At 26.8% G+C, this 20401-nt stretch overlaps 1 protein-coding gene across 4 annotated transcripts in view; it reads right to left on the minus strand.

Annotated features, from left to right (window-relative positions):
• The window catches only part of LOC103580990 (potassium/sodium hyperpolarization-activated cyclic nucleotide-gated channel 2), a 45447-nt gene that overhangs the window by 15632 nt on the left and 9414 nt on the right, over positions 1–20401 (minus strand). For 2 of the 4 annotated variants that reach the window (XM_053738788.1, XM_053738789.1), the window contains exons 3-6: positions 12477–12640; positions 8374–8510; positions 7956–8099; positions 6013–6087 (exon numbers count right to left, since the gene is read on the minus strand). In XM_053738788.1, the coding sequence (XP_053594763.1) occupies positions 6013–6087; positions 7956–8099; positions 8374–8510; positions 12477–12640 (520 nt within the window). The remainder of the gene's footprint in view (positions 1–6012; positions 6088–7955; positions 8100–8373; positions 8511–12476; positions 12641–20401) is intronic. The other 2 variants (XM_014440935.2, XM_014440934.2) reach the window with 1 other exon arrangement.

Here is a 20401-nt window from a genome sequence, read left to right on the forward strand (position 1 = left end):
CAAAAAATTATCATTTTTACCAAAAATCACTACTTTTATTTAATTAAAAAATGAGCAGTTATTGAAGTAAAAAAAAATCCTTCGTGCAAATCCAAGATAAACGTGTACTTAAGAAATCTTTTTGGTTTTTAAATTTCAAATGAAAATCTTGAGTTATCCTGCCTACGGCATGTAGACTTTTTTCTTGAGGTGACTCGTCTCTCCCCGCTACCACTGGCTTATTTTTCCATCTTTTTTTACGAAAATTTAGCAGGATATTCTTGGAATGATGCTTAATAGTGTCATAAATTTTGAAAATTTTAATAAAGAACGTACTCTGGAAAAAAAAATCACAAAAATATCCTCTTTTTTCGCATCTCAGATCCATTTCCCCCCTTAATTAACGCAATTACTGTAAGTAAATTAGTAAATTTTTATTTGAAAGCTGACTGAGCAACCGCTTAAGCGAAAAAGCAAAATTTAAAATCGCGATGCAAGCGTCGAAAATAAGTTATATATATTTTTAATAAAAAAGGATTATGGTAATTTATTTTAATTATTTAACCTATTAAATAAATATATATTTTATTTTGTTCCCAGGGGATTTTAATAAATTGAGAGGATTTTTATTTAATTATAAATAAAATAAATTTGAATAAATTGATTGGATTTGAAAATGATTTTAAAAAATTATCAAATGGTTTTATTTGGTCAACTTGCACATTAATAAAATAACGTTAATCCTCTCATTTATATTTAAATTATTTTATTTTTAAAATAAAATAATACAGGGTGTAAATGTTGGTGTTTAAATAATTAATTTTCATGTGCGCATATTTGTATTTTGCACGCGACAGTAGTGTTTGACATTTATTGTGTGTTTAGTGTAAATCTATAGGTTGTAGTAATAAATTTATTCCACCTTCTTTTCTCGCAGTGTTAGAAAAGAGTACGTAGTTATAAAAAATTGTACGTTATTACCCAGATGTGCAAAATAATCGGTTAGCTCTCGCGTTAAATGCGTTTAATGTAGCTTGTGACAGCTGGTAATAATATAAATGTAACGGAAAAGACATAAATAATGGTAAAAAATAAATGATTTTAAAAATAAACTTCAATTTTTTATTATTATTTAAATCTCTTAAATTATTTGAATTTTAAAAAATGATTTATTACTTGCGTTAAGAGATTTTGAATAATTATTTAAATTTATAAATAAAATAATCGTCTCTCTTTAATGCAGCAATTTAAAATAAGCATTCATTTCTTTTTTTAAATACTTAATTATGAATCTTAATTTTATGGCCACGTTATTCAGAACCCAGTAATAGTAAATTTTTACTCTATTTTAAAATCGTCTTCGGATTTATTTTAAAAGAGCTCGGGTCAAAAAAATAACGAATTTGAATTTTGTGACTTGAAGACAAGTCAACTTATTCAAAACCGAGTCAAATTTGACTTTTTTGACTTACATGGACACTAAGTAGGTCATGTTAGCTAGAAGCGAGTCAAAAATTGATGAAAAACACGTTTGATGTTAATTTGCATCTGGTTGACATGACCTACTTATCTATTTAAGTCAAAAAAGTCAAATTTAGTTTATTTTTTTGACCCGGGAGGTTAAAGAAAAATTTTTTTTTTTTTAAATAAAGGACATGTTAGTGACAGATATTCCAATACAAAAATAATGGGAAAATATGTAAACAGAGTAAAAGTAAAAAGAAAATAATAAGCTTTTAAAAATTTGGCTCTTACTGGGTTTTAAAATTGGGCAGCTGCCCGATCTTTGTATTTTATTGAGACATTCCGTTTATAATAATTGAATATTTACTGATATTTTGATATAGTACTTTAACGCCTTTAGACTATAATTTCCATATGAAAAAGTTGTATAAGTAAATTTTTAGTAATAATACAAATAAAAAATACAAAAGTCAATTAAATTTAGATGAAAACTCTGATAATTGTTTCTGTTGTAAAAATTATGCTTTTTTTTTTTATATAAAAATTGTGGTTTAGGATGCTACACAGTTAGAAATTTTGTGTTAAATTCAACACAAATCGTGTGTTGCAAACGGTGTAGACAAATTTTTGTGTTAATTCAACACATTGCGTTTGTGTTGATCTTTAACACAATTGTTATGTTAAATAAAATTGAACACATAAAATCTGTTCTTTTGACATAAAATTTGTGTACATTTAACGGAACATTTGTGTAAATTTAACACATTTTTCGTGTTAAAATCAACTAATAAACATAAGCACACAACCTAATCAACTCAAGTATACTGATCTACCCTTAGTAGAACTTATGTCAATTTAGCGAACAATTGAACCGGTTCAAAAAGATATCAAAGTTATCGAAATTTAATTGTAAAATGTATATATTTAATTGTAAATAAATTATAATCCAAATTTCCCTGCGAACAATTCTGCTAAAATGCTTTGCTTGGTTATAGTAATAAATAATTGCGCGGGAACGTTTAGTCAAACAACACAAATTTTGTGTGAATTTTTGAGTAACACAAGAAATGTCTTACATTATATATTTTCTAATGATTTAACATAAAAAATCTGTTAAAGTAAAATAACACAAACGGGTTGTGTTGAATTAACAGATTTCTGTGTTAAAAATCACCACAAAAAATTTAACCAAATAATTTTTTAACACAAATACGCAAAAATTCTAACTGTGTATAGTACTGTAAAAAAATGTAATTAAATTATTGAATAATTATCGTACGTAATTATGTCTTAATAAAATACGAAAATCGAATCCGATCATGATTAAATAATCACAAAAAAATGATCAAGACCGACTATAAAAAATGATTTTTTTTTTTTTTTATGAAACATAATTTCTTTTTATATTAACAAAAATATAAAAAATGACCATTGACAAAACGTGTCCAAGGGTAATAATAAAAAAAAAAAAAAAAAAAAAAAAAAAAAAAAAAAAAAAAAAAAAACCAGGCGCTTTTGAATACTAAACACGTACGTATGCCGATGTGTTGATGCATAAATATCGACTGTATGAACAGATAAAAAGCAGCTATTAAAATTGTCTGATTTTTGCACACCGGAAGTTACGAAATTTTTATATTTTATTTTTATTTAACCAATTTTTCTAATGTAAATTGTGCGACGACGGAAGTGCACAAATAGGTGAATCTAATTAAAAAGTTATCTAGTTTAGTATCTTAGATTATTTAAAATAATTAATCTTTTTATAATATATACACATAGATGTATATATGTATATATATATATAAGAGGTCGTTAATGACATTTGTAACGGTTCCGCGATGCGAAACATCATTCATGAATCTGATTCGCATGAGTAATTATTTTAAATGGAAGAAAACAAGAGACGGAGAGTATGAATTGTGCTTTAATAGTTCAGTAGTAGAGCGTGCAAGAAAAATATATATTTCAATGAGTGGAGAGAGCAGTAACGTGTTAATTAAAAAAAATATATAATAGTAATAATAATGTGAATATTGCATTTAACGTGATCATTTTTTAAAAATATAATGCGGAATGTTGAAGATTGTGAACAATGAGGTGACTTATCTATTTATATGTATGTATGTATATATATATACATATATATTGATTCGATAATCAATTAGGAAGACAATTATCAAGCAAGTGAATGACACGAGGCAGCAAGCAATGTGTTAATATGTATATAATTTTATATATATGTGTTGTCTTCTGTGTGAAGAAATTATTAAGTGTTGATAAATCGAAACATGTAAATATGTTGTTATATGTATATACACACTGTAAAAAGAGCGGTGTTCAAATATCGGTGTTAAATCGGTGTAAAAAAAAATTTCACCCATAGAAATTAGAAAAAAAAATTTATTAGATATAAAAATACATAAAATTGAAATGAATATTATCTGGTGGAAATTTCAATTTTGCTATGGGCTTATTTAAATAATTAATGTTGTACGTAATTTATTTAAAAATTACATGATTTTATACACAACATTTTCATCATCAATAATTTAATTAATTAATAAAAATATTATTCAACTTTAGTGAACAAGTAAGTAAAAATATTCACAAAGTTAAATATTTTAAACACCAAAAAATATTTAAACACCGGTAAAGAATATTTACACCGGCGGTGTTATTTTAACACCGCTTTCGGTGGTGAAATTTAACACCGAAAATTTTAACACCTACACCGTCTAAACTTGCCCCAGTTTTTTTTTACAGTGCATGTATGCTCATATATGTATATATGTATATATATAATGCGTAGAGAGATGTTGTATGTACAGTGCGAATTGCATAGGAAACATCCGTCACATAAACATGATTACGGGCGCATTGTCAAAAAAAAAAAAATAAAAACATATTTTTAATAATTATTTAAAAGTATAAAAAATGATAATTTAACGGGCAAACACATCTGTACACCTAACAACACTCACAAGCAGACCTAAGGAAACCTCTTGCTAAAATTCTCACAGTGAATTTATTTATTTATATTTTAAATGAATTTAAAAAAAAATTTTGAACTTTGAACTTCTTGTTATTAAATGATATCACGGGATAACAGTTGATGTAGTAATTCAATGTGAGAAATAAATAGCACATCTATTATGATATTTATACTTTTCTGAACCTATGTGAGGGAATAACGTTTTCAACAAACCGACGAACATGACAGCATGTCATAACAAATCGTTCCCAGGGCATGGGCAAGGACTTATGGTATTATCGTGTCTGTGCAAGGTGCAGGATATATTGTAAGATCTATGATATTTGCTATACTGTAGAGAAAAAAAATTATTGTTTTTTTATTTATTTAATATATTAGTGAAAATTTATTTAAAGATTTTTATTATTATTATTTTAAATGAACTCCACGTTGCATGGACACGTGGATGCGAGCAAGTAGATTAGTCTGTTAAGAAGGACACTACGTAGGTTTTCAATAAGATGGAGAAATAAAAATATATTTTACTTGCAAATTATATTTTTATTTCGACTTCAACCCTCCAATTATAACTAAACTCGAAATTAAAATTTAAATCGCTAGTAAAAAAAAGCAAATAAAAATTTTCTAAGTCAATAGATTTAGTTCTAGATAGATAACACATAATCAGAGGGTCAAATAAATTACTATCGATCGCAATTAACCGCAAACTAACATAAAACAAAAATTACCAATTATACCAAAAATAAACATAGATTTTTCTCATTATAAAACTCGTTATTAAATATCGGTTGCCCAGACCGTCACGAAAAAAATATAAACTCTATGCAAATTTATCTAGTCGACAAACATTATTCAAACTTATAATACAAAACGTTTATTAATATTGTTAATTGTTAAGTAAAAACAATAAAACGACAAATAAACACAAAAACTGTTTAAAATTTTAAAACACTGTAAAAAATTTATGGAGTTAATCCGGAGTGGATGACTGTTTATTTATTTAATTCTCTTGGAGTAAAATTCACTTCGAAGTGGAGTTTAATTTAACCCTAATCCCTTGAACATGGGTTTCAAATATTCTGCCATAAACAGGAAGTGAAAAATGGAATTTTCGGGGCTGGCCAAAACTTTATCGTATACTTGGGAGTCCAAAGAAGATTTACGAATTTTATCATATTTTTCCTTACAGAATAACATAATTAAATGAGCTACGGACGTTGATGACCCATAGGATTAGGGTTAATATTAAAATTTTGAATCGAAGTGAATGCAGATTTAAATAAAATCCAGATCACTCTCAAATAATTCTGTTGAAAAAGAAACTCTTTATTTACTCCATATGCAGAGTAATTTTTTTTTAAACTCCAAAAGTTACTCCGAATTAACATTCAATTTTTTACAGTGGATAAATTAATTAATTAAAAAAATATATGGTAATAACAGGAGTCCATAATCATAGTACACAATAATCTAGGCAGTACGTAGTATAAAAAAACATGAATTTTTAAGTTAACGAACGCTTCAATCAAGAAAGGGCAATTGGCCTTGGTTTCGGGGTTACTAGGCAGGCACACCTTGCTCGTTCGGTCTGGTTGGGGCGGTGTAGCCCGTCGCTCGTAGTGTCTCTCCGGCTGTTGGTATAGGGGGATCTGCAAACCCATTTTTCATGTGTTCGCAAGGCCCAATATATAATCAACCATCAAGCATAATTTTTTTTCTTTATAATAATAATAATAATAATAATAACAATAATTATTCATTTTTTAAATTTGTTTAGTTGTAAAAAAAAAAATGTATATAGTTTAGTTCTTTTATTTAATTGTAAAAATAAAAAATAAAAAATAAAAGGAATTAAAACGTTTAATAATGACTATGTAACAGTCGCGAGGAAACGGGAAAGTGGAGTAGGTATGTGAGGACACGGTAAGTGCCGTAATAAACGAGTACAAAGTAGCAGCAGTGATAAGTATGATGCACTATGGTTAATAATAATAAATAATCACATATATTATTAGATGTTAATGTGATACAATAATAAATAGCAGACACTTGGGTAATTAATTGACATTGTAATTCATTTATTTTTAAATTATGTCATTTTTTATACGGAAATTATTTATCAGTTTCCTCTTTAATTTGTTTATTTATTTATTTGTGTCCATTATTTGTTAATGTCACTTGTTAATGTTTGTAATTTGTAGTTTTTTAAATCCGGGTGTACGATTTTTAATTTTAAAACGTGAGATTTAAAATTTGTACCGTAAAAAAAAAAAGTTACTATTAAAAGTGATTAAGTTTTCGCGTGCTTCTCTCTGATCTGTTCTTGGCTTTTTGTTTTTATTTGGAAAAAAAAATGTCTATTAATCAAAATGATCGATTGTGCACCTTGACCAAGCTCGTGTATCATCGATCAACGCCTTCACAAAAACGGTCATTAGTTTTTTTTTTTAAATTTAAAAACTAATGTTTTTTTTTAATTTACACAAGCAAAGTAATTGTTTGCTTTGTATTTTTTTTATTTAAAATAAAATAGAATTAATTATGATCCTGAAGCTAACAGACAATTAAAAATTTTTGGATTTGTTTTTCAATTAATTAATTACAAAAAAATAAAAAATAAAAATATGTACATGTAGAAAATTTAAAAAACTATAGGTGCAATTTTTTCAATTATTTTTTTTTTATAATCTATTGTTTAAAAAAAATCAAAAAATTATTAGATGTCAGCTGACTTCAGTATGATAATTAATTAATATGTTATAAAAATAATAATAATATAAATAATAATAATAATAATTGTTGAAGCATAAAGTGATGATCTTGTTTGATGACTGCTGACTGCTCGACAAGTGCCTGATTGATTCGTTGGTCTGTACAACGCGTATAGAATATGTGATTGCGCTAACAAGTGACAAAGCAAAGCCAGAGAGACAGAGAAGCAATGATTTAAATAAAAAAATAATTCAATGGATACCGATCGAGAGCACCGTTTTCTTGTTTATTTTTTCTTTTAAAAATTTGTTATTTTTTTTTTTTTTTGTTATTATCAACTACATCGATTTGTTAAATGTCATGTATGCTTTGATACGAAAAAGAATACGTTTTATAATTATTTTGTTATCGTTTTTAGTGTTAGAGAGTTAAGATCAAGGCCTAGTTACTGTCTATTGAACCTAGTACTCAGTTGTACTACTTACTCATTTGTACGATTAATCGAGAGAGTTTTAGTGTCGGAAGACTTGTCGAGTCTAATCGCGTTTTAGTTTATTTTATTCCTTATTTTTTTAATTTTTATTTTTATTTTAAATAACTCAATATTTTATTTATTTATTTATTTAAAAGTAATGTTGTATTGTATTAAATAAAATAAAATAAAATAATAAAAAAGGTATTGTGATATGTAAATTTAAATATTTAAAATACACAAAAAAATTAAACATTAATATTTATAGGTATAGATAAAAATTAATTTAATAATAATAAATAGTATGATAAAATTATGACAACTAATACTTACATAGACTTCTTCCCATTGCGATACGTATCGCACAAGTCTTGATAACCTTAGCAGTCTTACTAGCGACAATAGTTTCGCCAATCTGAGAATTCTAAGTGCACGTCCAGCATGTAAAATCTGGAAAGACTCACTAAAGTCCTGAAACTTTAGTTTGAAAAAATAAAAAATTTAATTAATTAGTTTATTTATTATGTTTGAGTAAAAATGTGTGTGTAATTTAATTTGTACTGAGAGGTGCATCGCAAAGTTGAGATGTGGATATTGTTCAGTTGTTTTTAGCGGGTAATGAAATCGGAGATTGTAAAAAAGGTGCAAACTCTCGGGTTGATGAGGAAAAGGAATAGCTGAGCAGATGTGAGATATAAAAATGGGCGCGTGGGTAAATGAAAAACCGGAATGAAAAATAAGACTCACTTACTTGATTAAATATGAGAAAAATGTAGTCTAGTGGTATAGAGGAGATAAGGTCAAGAAAGAACCAAGTCCTGAGGTAGTGTTTCGCTATCAACTTCGGGTCCAGTATCACCTGCTCGGCGTTGTCTTGCTGCATTATCCCTGAGTTATAGAAAATATTTAAATAAACAAATGTTATGCTTTTTATTATGTCCAATTAACAAGATATTAATTATGAGAGCTTGGATATACAACTTATATACATATATCATTATAATTGATTAATTTTTAAATTACATTTTTTTTTTCACTGTGAAAAATTTGGAGAGTGAATGGGGAGTAAATCCGAAGCGGATGACTATTTATTTATTTAATCCCTCAGAGTAAAATTTACTCCAAAGAAGAGTTCAGTTTAATATTAAAACTCCGAATTGATGAAAAGACAAAGTCGCTATTTACTCTGTATGCAGAATGATTTTTTGTAAAAACTTCGAAACTCCGAGCAATCCCGGGTGAACACGAGGCTGAAACTCGCTCGGAGTGAATTCGAATTGAAAAAATATCCGTAATCTCCGAATTTGCTCTCAAATTTTTACAGCTTAGTCAGGAAAATATGGAGCAAAATCGTCTTTTGGAAATTATATAATTTTTTCAAAACAATTCAAGGTTTCCGGGAGTTTTTTTTTTAAATTATTTTTTTTGGCACTTAAAATTTATGGCAAATATTTTGGAATTTGATTTATATGTCTAAATTTATATGTAAAAATATAAAGAAAAAAATTTTTTTCACTATTTTGAGGTGACCATTTTCTCTAGAGAAAATTTTCATACTAATGGTAATTTAAAATTTTTTTTAACATCACTAAATATGTCAGCGTTAAAAATCTATCATTCAAATTGAAGCGGATGTATCATAATTTCTTAAGAGTTTCATTTTGCCCGACTCTTTCCTCAAGAAATTCAAAAAATAATTTTCCGCGCAGTTTTTAAAGTGAATTTCCTTATCGTAACTTATCACTTCCGGCAGATATTTTTTGATTAATATAATAAAATTAATTCATTTGTATGCTACTTAAAAATTGAAATTCCTTAAAATATTATATAGTTTGTCGTTTAATTTAAAATGAATACTAAAGCTCCAGCCGTATCCTAAAACATAAAATAATAAAATTTAAGGTCTGCCACAAGTGCGCTTTAAATTTTGTGCTAAAGTGACACAAGCTTTTGCCGGCTTCCATTGAATGTCTGTTACATATTACATATTAATACGTTCATCGTTTTAATACATTGTAATACTAGGATTACGAATAAATTTTCATTAAATTATAAACTGAAATTTCGCCTCGCACGAAATTTCTAAATTTCTACCGTCCGACCGTTATATAAATTCTAATTTCATCCACATTTAGCATTAAACGTATGTCAAATGTCATACTCAAAATTAAATTTTGAAAGTTACACCAGTCATTACATTCAGAAATTTATAATTGTCTTTAAAAAAAAAAATAGTTTTTACTAAACCTAAAATTTATTTGGACATTAATTGATAAAATAATTTATTTACTTAAAAATGATCATTACTTCCAGATAACTATGACTTTAAAAAAAAAAAGGAAAAATAATTTTCAGAGCTGAGTAACAGACAGATACCGGTTTTAATTTTCTCAGTGGATTCTCACGGGGATTTGAAAGCTGCAGAGCCGGAAATAGACATGGAATTTGGTATGTGGTGACTCGAGCAAGGCTGATATTGCTAAGGAGTTCCCCAGAGTGTTGTTTCCGGTCGTAACGGCTGTGAAAGCCTCTACATCATCTCAGGGATGAAGTTACGTAAGGGAGGAAGGAACAGGAATGATAACTTTCCTCTTGATGACTAATATCCTAACTCTTTTTTTAAACATTAGAAATGATGATAATATGAGATATTATTATTATTATTATTATTATTATTATTATTATTATTATTATTATTATTATTATTATTATTATTATTTAATTACAGGTAAAATTTTAAATTGTAAATTAAATTTAAAATTGCACTAAGAGAAAATTAAATGTTTGATAATACAATAATATTTAATAAAATAGAGGATTTAATTTGCGTATTACAAAGGCGTGTAAGCCGTTTTAATTTTAAATTTAGAGATGAAAGAGCACACGTGGACGTTGAATAAGAATAAATGTTTAGTGTGTTGTTTTTTGTGACCTAATTTAGCTTTATGCCACTCAAAGGCGCATCAAATTAATCCCTGGGTAATAATGAAATGTCAAGATGTTTCTGAGTCTTCCTCAACGGGCAAACAATAGTCTTGTTGTGTGGTGTCAAGTGTAAGCAAACGAAAATACAAATAAAAGCTCAACTTTATTTATTTTTTATGCGACGTCTTAAACCACGTGTATACCACCGCTTTTTTTTACTTTTCGTTTATTTTTTTGGGGCGAATGGTTCGAACTTACGAATTATCCGTAAATTTTGGAACTATTCGAAAATTTACGAATAATTTCAAATTTTTTTTTTTTTTTAACGACTTAAAATTGTAATATTTTTTCAAATTTTAGTCAGAAGTACATAGAGCTTAGACACGAATCTACGAAAAAATTATTTTTGGTTACTTTAAAAACTTTTCCATTAAATAAAAAATTTAATTTTTGAAAGCTGACCGAAATTTTCTCGATTCGAATTAAGTAATTTGAAAAGTTACAAATAAACCAAAAATTCTAATAATTTGAAAATTTTCGAATAAGGAAATTTTTTGGAAATTCGAATTTTTCGATTCGAACCCGATTCGCACACCCCTACATATATTTATTTTTAATCATTCAATAAATATTATCTCCAATAGCTTTCTATTTCTATTTACATTATTTGCGCATTTACATTTTATTACGTAATTTCAAATATTTCTCCGGGTTTTCAGATCACCGGCTGAACTGAATTACTGTTATATTTTCGTAACTAGATGTTGATGGTGTAGTTAGAGAGTTCAAGTGATCGTTCAATTCAACTATTTATAACTTATGTGATATAAATAAAGTGCAGTGTAATTCTCTATTTTATTATTTTTTTATCTTTAATGTTTTTTTAGATTCATTACGAAAATAATTTTTAAATTATTTCTTCTTTTTTTTTTTTCAGATTTAACTGACAAGCACAAATTCAAAAAATTATATAGTAATTTGAGTTGAAAATAAATTATTAAAATTCCCTAGACTACAATTTCAGATATATTTGTTGTAGAAAAAAAAATTATTTGCAAGTTTTAACTGATGTTTATTTTTACTATTTAAAGTAACAGATAAAAAATTTTCAAATGTTTTTATTTTCTTTTTAATCTGCCGCTCTCTAGAAGAAAATTTGAGCTATAATCTATAAGTTACATTCGAAAGATTAAACTTTCGGCCATAAGAAAAAGAGGTTAACGAGCTCCTTATGATTTTTTTTCAGTGATAAATTATGATCATTTTCATGAAATGTTCTTTTTACTTTATCATTCAACATAATGGGAACGAATTGATGTAGATAAATTATAAAAAATAAAATTTTAATTTTAAAATCACACTTTCGAAAATTAACAATATTGACTATCAAAATTTTTATTGAATAGTAAAATAATTTCCTAATGGAAATTGGCCCAATCCGAAATAGAATTTTCCTAAAAATTTTTTTATATTTCAAATAAATCTCAGTATTGAATTTTCTACAAAAATTGGGATTCCCACAGGGTAAACAATTTTTTTTTTATTTCTTTAGTAATTCCTAAAATCTCAAGAGTATTTAATTACAGACCCACTAAAAATTATCAAAATTTTAATTAATCTACAATAAATTTTTTTTTATTTTACCGTATGACCGAAAAAATAAAAGCCATGAATTAATTAACTGGTTAGAAGACAGTCGAAAATTTCGGATTTATTTAAACAAATCAATTACAAAAAAAAAAAAAACTAAACATGCACATGTAGAAAATATAAAAAACTACAGGTGCAATTTCTCCAAATATTTTTTTTTATGATCTATTTTAAAAAAAAAATTGAAAAAGACGTCGGTTAACTCTAGTATTATATTAATCAATTCAATTATGGAAGTTATTGATAAAAAAAAAAAGTAAATTAATTAATAGACATTACCCGTTCTGAAATTAACGACAATATCTATAAGAAATATCGTATCCGAAAGGCAGTTGAAGGCTATCCATCGGGTGCTTAGATCATCGTTGAAAAAACTAATGGCAACTGGCAGAATTATCAGATTGGCTACCAATAACAGCAGCATACAAAGATCCCAATAAAATCTGCAACAAGCGAAATAAAAATATAAATAAAGCAGTTCATAAATATTAATTTTGAGTTATTTAACAGTACATTTTTTTTTGGACAAATATAAGGTACGCAGTTACAAACAACAGGTGGCCGGCCATTGCAAAAGTTTTTTTTTCCTCAGCAATTTTTTTAATATTTTTTGATCACCACAAAAAAGTACACGAAAAATACTCGATAATGGTTGAAATAGTTGAAGATAAAAAATATAAACGAGAGATATTTTATTGTAGTCTCTAATTGCTTTGATTCAAGCACAATTCATGATACAAAAAAATATATACATATATATATAGAGAAAAAAAATAGACGTACAAATACAATATGAAAAAAAAAAGAAAGTATTCTCGCACGGGAACTAGATTTCTGTCGAATGAAAATTCTCTCGTGACAATACCAGCCACATCATCGATTTTTTGTTAATCCTCAATCGAGCACTGGGTTTACGAATGAATAAATAATTTCATCTATAACGAATGGATAATTGGACACAATAAAAATTAAAATAAAAAGATTGAAGATAAAAAATAAAAAAATCTAACAGAATATTGTGACTATTAACAGTAAATTAAAAAGTATTTTCGCATATGAAAAATAAAAATAATTCAAATTCAAAAACGCATAATATTTAAATTTGTATCTTTTTGTTTATGTACTCGGGCACTTTGGAAAACTAAACAATACAACATTTTCAATAATTTTTTTTCAGGCATGTAAGATATTACATCGATTTTTTTGAAACTTTTATTTAAAGCTTGCAAAATACAAAAATACTTGAGTTTTTAAAATTTCATTTTTGAATAATTATTCAATAGCGCCAAAACCGAGGCCTCAAAAAAATGGTGTCCTGCGGATGTTAATTTCAGGATTGGTGAATTTGAAAAAAAAAAAAAAAAACAGCATTTTCAGGAGCAAGGTCTTTTAGGTGACAATTTACCAGAATTTGCGAAAAATAAAAAAATGGCGATTGTTTGAAAGAAAGGCTGAAAAAAAACCCTGTTTTTCACTATTTTCTGCTGAAAAAATGTTATAATTAATTTCTTTTATCAAAATGTGGTAAATTCGCATCCAAAACATCTCAACGAACAAAACGAGACCAAAATTATTAAAACTGATCGAGTTTTGGAGGTTAACTGTCCGCCATTTGAAAAAACGTTATTTTGAGAAAAACGCGTTTGAATTTTTTCCCGCAACTATAGAGCGCACTTTCACTGATTTCTTTATGTTAGAATTTGAATTTTAAAAAAAAATTTTTGGGAGTGATTTTTAAAAGTACAAAGAGGCAATGCAGAAAAAATGAATTTTTTCAAATTTTTAAATGGTCAAGTACCTTAATTAAAAAAAATACGTCGATTGTCATTCACTTGGTCAATTATGTAACCGAAAATTGTAATGAATCAGCTGATAGTCCGTAAAGATAAAATGTTTAGTTCACAACCTGCGTAAAGAATATTCTAGCATTTAGGTCGGTTATACAAAACCCAAAGATGGATTTTGTGGAAATGTAATTCCTTAATAGGATTATGTTTGTGCTCGTTCACTAGGAGATACTGCGCGAATCCACCCGTTTGCTTTAGCCCCTACAAAACAACCAACCAAACGAATCACGAATGCAGTGGAAAGCTCTTACATTTTTAAATTAAAAAAAAATTTATTTTTTTCATTGTCCAGTACACCTTTTTATAGTTCGCCATCACGTGGCTTTTAAAATAACACAATTGTTTCTTTTTAAAATTTTTTACTTAATAAAAAAAATTTCCAACGTCAATTCCGATCGCTAAAAAAAAGGTTTCTATTGTCGAACTTAAAGTGCAAGTTTAATTTAAACTTTTTAAAAATGGAAATAACTGTTTCTTATTAAAAGATAGAAGGTAAAAAAAATAAATATCTGGCCCATTTGAGTCATTGATTCCTTTTCTAATATTAGAAACATCGTTTCCGCGTTCTCTTGCGGTCATTTCCGATTTTAAATCATACGACACTTAGCTCTGCTATAATGTGCAATAGAACTTTTATTGTTTCACTACATACATTTATAGATACATATAAATATATATATATATATATATATATATATATATATATATATATAGTTAAAGTTGGTTAAGTATTGATTATAATGTCAGTTAGAAGAAATGATGAGGACGAATCTCAACGGTTAAGTTGCTAACGCGGTGCAACTTGACTCGATCAATTCACGTGTAACATTTAAGTCGCGGCTCATATAAGCAAAAGATAAATGTACATAATATATGTTTAGTTTTTAGTGTATATGTGATACAGTAGATATGTATATGGATAAATACATATGAAGAAGAAGAATATAAATGTTTGACTTGAGGCAATAGTGAAACGAGCAAAGCCTACAAGCCTACGGTAAAATATATATATGTATATATGTGTATATATATAAGCATGTGTACAAACTAAACAATAACACGGGGTCGTTCTATTGTCTGATGGAGGATGCTGACATAATCAGGAGTACGCTATAATCTGTTTAATGGACCTAGTATAAATATATATATATATGATCACAACTGATGAGCAAGAAAATAATTTGCTAAAATTATTTTCGTTTATTAAAATTTATTAAAAATAATTAAGTTAAATAATAACACTAATTATTATTATTGCTTATACACGGAAAGAAAATTATGGGAAACATTCGTATAAAATTATAATGAGTTTTTTTTGCAAAACAATGAAATTTTTCAAAATTTGAGATTTTATCGAAATTTAAATTTTTATTCATAAAATTTGAATTTTTTGAATGTTCTGCTGACAAAAATTTTTGTTAAAAATTTAAATGTTTTTGCCAAATACGAATTTTATTTTTTCAATGTTTGGATTTTTTGGATAGTATAGGAACCATTCCCATAATATTATAGGAATGGTTCCTATAATGGTATAGGAACTATTTCTATAATTATGGGAAATATTCCTATAATTATAGGAACTGCTCCCATAATTTATGGTCTTAGTTCGTGCCTGATTAAAAGAAATGATTCAAAACGATTAGAAACGATTCAAAACGATTCAATTTTACTACTATATATATATACACATTCATCATTGAGTGAATTGTTTTGTCTAATCAGGGCTATGATGGTATAGAAAAAAATTTCACAGAATTATGGGAACCGTTTTCATAATTTTTCCGTGTAGAGTAAACATAAATGTGCGTCAGCTAAAAATTGATAGGAATAACATACAAAATTTATGACCGGAAAATAAAGTTTTTTTAGAAAATTTATGATTAGCTCGAGTGGATTTATGGATATTTTTTATTGTTGCCAAAAATGAATAGTGTAAAAAAACAAAGTTTTAATAAAATTCGAAAAAAAAAATAATTAAAAGTAAAAGATATACTTAAATTTAAAGGGAATTATCTTATGAAATGATGACGTCGGTGGATATTTTTATCGTAGGTTTTGTAAGAAGGAAAAACTTGTCCGATAGCATTAAATGAAGGTGACTTATGCGAAAGCACGTGGGAGTGAATAAAAAAGTTGCTGGTGAGTTAACGGCGCTTGAAGGCGATAAAGAAAATGCAGCAATTCTGGATGCTGGGTATACTAGTATTCTTTCCCTTGGCCATTTGTTCCAGCTATAGCTATATATGCCTATATATATATATCAAAAGTATGTGCATATAGATAGAATGATCAGGTATAGCTTTAACTTGCAAAGCACTGAGCACTGAGCGTGTGAAAAGGTGGGTACAGGTCACGGACAATGTTTCAAGAGTCAGCAGTGCAAGAGAATAGAGACGAATTAATTAATTAAGTAATTCTTAATTGCATCCCCACTCTCTAAATTAATCTGGTGTCGTTGAAGCTTGGCCGTGACAAATCCACTAATTGACATTAAACTCAAGACAATGATACTCTCGTTCAGACTTAATACACTCAGTTAGTCTTGATTTTTTTTACTTCTATTACTATATTATTTTTTATTATTACGCAGATATATATAAATACTCTAACATATATTTCAGCATTAAAATAAATTAAAGAAGAAACAAAAATATTTTTAAGCCTTACAATTTAGTGCCAAGGTAAAAAAAAAAACTCAGCTTTTGTGTTGGTAATAATAATAATATTGTAATACAAGTTCATGAGTATATATATATATGTACGTATTAATGCATATAAATATATGTTGTGCCTACAAAGTAGGCCTGTTAATCTCTGGGTAATAAAATATTAGCAGCACTTCCTACTCCTTACGGTTAAGTTGGCCGTGGCCCACTGAGATCAACACTCTTTCTTATTCTGCATCTACATGCTCTTAAAATCCAATTATTTATTTATATATATATATGTATATGTATGTATGAATAGTTATTAATATAGATATTTAGTTATAGATGTGATTAGTGTCGTAAATTCGATCGCGAATACCAATATTCGAATGGCTATCAAGGACGAACGAGCAAGAATCGACAGGAAATGTAATATAAATTGGCCTTCATCAATCTATTTATTCATACTACGTGTCCAGTCAGTATTATAATGACAATTCACTATCTTTGACTAATTTTCAATACTATATTAATGGTTTATTGTCAGTGAATAACTGAAAAAATATTGCTGTCAAGTTTTGTTTGTTACTTTAGTGCGCGGCGGCAATACGTTTCTATACAAATCGGCAAATTTTTTTTTTTATCGCTTAATATTTTAATTTATGATAATATTTTTTCATGAATTATTCAAGAGTTTGTTTGATCATTAAATTCAATTCGCTTATATTTTAAAACATGTTAATATTCTAATTTTTGGTTTTAAATTGTGAGGAAAAAAAAAATTTTTTTTATTTTTTTCTCAATTTTTTTTACAGAAAAAAAAGTTTTACGCCCCAAGAAATAGTTTTTTTTTCTATATGAAGGCGGAATAATATTGATATCTATTACTAATTTAAAGTTTAAAAAAATAAAAAAAAGTGAAAAAAAAATCCATTTAGTCTTCCTACATTTTTCCGCGGTAATATAATTAATTTAAAAAAACCCGCATAAATTAGTAAATCATGAAAAAAAAAAAAAAAAAAAATTTAATAATTTCATTTAAAGAAAAGTAGAAAAAAAATGTAACGAGCAAAAAAGCTTGAGTTGAAACGAATAAATTTTTTTTTTAGATTTCAAATTAAAAATAATGGTTTTATTTGTGTCCGTGTAAAATTTATCCGTAATAGAAAGAATAGAATGAAAGAAAAAAAAATGTCAACGAGCACAAGAAAGACTAAGAGCTTGTGGATATTCAGTTGTAATGAGATAGTAAGCCGTGGTCTTTTATATTCAAAAGCCTCTTTACTTTACTTTGTTTTATCTCGACTTAACAATCGATTCTTAGGAAAGTAATCTCAAACAAGTTTTAAAGGCAAATATTAATGGGTAATTTATATTGTTTAAACCGGCTGTTCTCTGTTGTGTTTTAATGTAATGAAAAAAAAAAAACACAATAATTAAATGTTTACGAAGTTGAATACACTGAAAAAATCGGGAGTAAATTCAGTGATTACAAATTTGAATTAATTTCAAAAGAGCGGATTGGATTTAAATCTGCATTCACTTCGATTTGGAGTTTTAATATTAAAATAAATTTTCCTTTGGAGTAAATTTCACTCCGAAAGGAGTAAATAAATGAGCAGTTATTTACTCCGCATTTTTTTATATACTGTAAAAAATCCAGAGTGAAATTGGAGTAATTACTGATTTTATTTCAATCCAAATTTACTCTGACACTCAGTTACGGAATTTAAAAGCAAAATACTCCGTATTCACTCCGATTAGGAGATTTAATATTGAAATAAGCTCCAGCTCGGACTAAATTTCACTCCAAGGGAATCAAATAAAATACAGAGCCATCTACTCTGAATTTGAGCCGCATTTACTCTGAAAATTTTCTACAATGCAGTGCAATGTTTGCGTGTAGAAATATAATAAGAATAAACTAATAAGAAATGAGTAAAAATTTAAAGAAAAGAATTATTGGTAAAGTTTGTTTGGAAAACATTCAATATGAAATATGTTCTTAATCGTTTTGTTATTGATCGACGATAGTTTTAACATATGTCTTCCATAAATACTTTTCCATCAGCACAAGCTCTACTTACGTTACATTACATTACATTACATACATAACCATAACCACCGTATGATTTATGTATGAGACAGTTTCATACACAAGTATTTTGTATGAAAAATTTATATTGATTAGCGGCATTCAATAGCTACCGTATAAATATTTTATGTTGCGAAAATCTTTTATTACTTTATCTCGACTATAATCGGAAAATATTTTTAAAATATTAAATAATAAAATTGTTGTTCAATAAATTTATACATATATATATGTGGTATATGAAGTATAAGTATAGATGTAGATGTAGATAAAGATATGAATAATAAAATGTTAAGTTTTGTTTAAAGGAAAAATAAGTTTGCGTTAGAAACAATAAAATGGAATCAGTGTCAAGTGTCATATAAAACGTCATATTAAAAGAGCTTTGCATTTATATATTCGGAAATATGACACGCAAATTGTTGAAATAGTAGCGCGGGTGTCTATATTATACATGTGAGTATATTATTATAAACGATCCAATAGGTTTTATGATTAAATAAACGTGATAAATGACATTAAATAAATAATTATTATCAGTGCATTATTCATTATACTACGATTAATTATGGGCGATAATTTATAATTATTATTTTTTTAATTAAGTCTTACTGGTGCTAAAGAATTTAATTGTCATTAATAATCGATTTGTAAGCAATTATTTTAATAACAATATATATTATTTTTTATCCTGTATAATTATAGATTATTATCATTTTTATCATTCAATTTAAAAAAATAGTCAATTAATTTTATTGTTTTCTTAATTAAATTAAATTATTTTACTGGATTTCCATCGGATTTTAAAAATTTTTTTTAATGATTTTTTTTTAATTAATAGTAAAAGTAGATTTCTACATGACTTGTAAGTTTAATTCAATAAAATATATGTAATTGAAATAAAAATTTATTTTTATCAGTTTCCTTTTACTGCGTATTTCCTGAACCGGTTTCATAAAACGTACAGATATTTTATGAGTGAGTTTAGATATGGAATGATCTGAGCAAATTTATAATAATTTTAGCTGCTGTTAATTACGTTGATATTCAAATATAAAGTATATCATAATCAAATGATCGAATTTTTTTTTCAAGTAATTTGAGCCGGATGTAATCGGCAGAGTCAATCAGATAATTTATAAGATTAAACAAACAGGTTGCTTTGATGATCGACATACTTTCCCCAAAGGCCGCGATTAATCAAGGTTATGTATTAAGATGAAGGTTAAATTATTTAAAACAATTATAATTTATATTTTTCCATAAGAAGTCACTATAATTTAAAATTTTAAAAGTACACTGTAAAAAAACCGGGGTAAGTCCGGCGATGTGGGTGTTGAAATGTTTGGTGTTAGATTTCAATACCGAAAGCGGTGTAAAATTGGTTCCACAACTAAAGAACTTCGAAAATTTGAACTTGACTATTTTAACTTTTGTAAATTTGAACTTGACTATTTTAACTTTTGTAAATTTGAACTTGACTATTTTAACTTTTTTAAATTTGAACTAGACTATTTTAACTTTTGTAAATTTGAACTTGACTATTTTAACTTTTGTAAATTTGAACTTGACTATTTTAACTTTTGTAAATTTGAACTTGACAATTTTAACTTT

The sequence above is a fragment of the Microplitis demolitor genome, chromosome 4, assembly GCF_026212275.2.
Source record: "Microplitis demolitor isolate Queensland-Clemson2020A chromosome 4, iyMicDemo2.1a, whole genome shotgun sequence".
NCBI classification, from domain to species: domain Eukaryota; kingdom Metazoa; phylum Arthropoda; class Insecta; order Hymenoptera; family Braconidae; genus Microplitis; species Microplitis demolitor.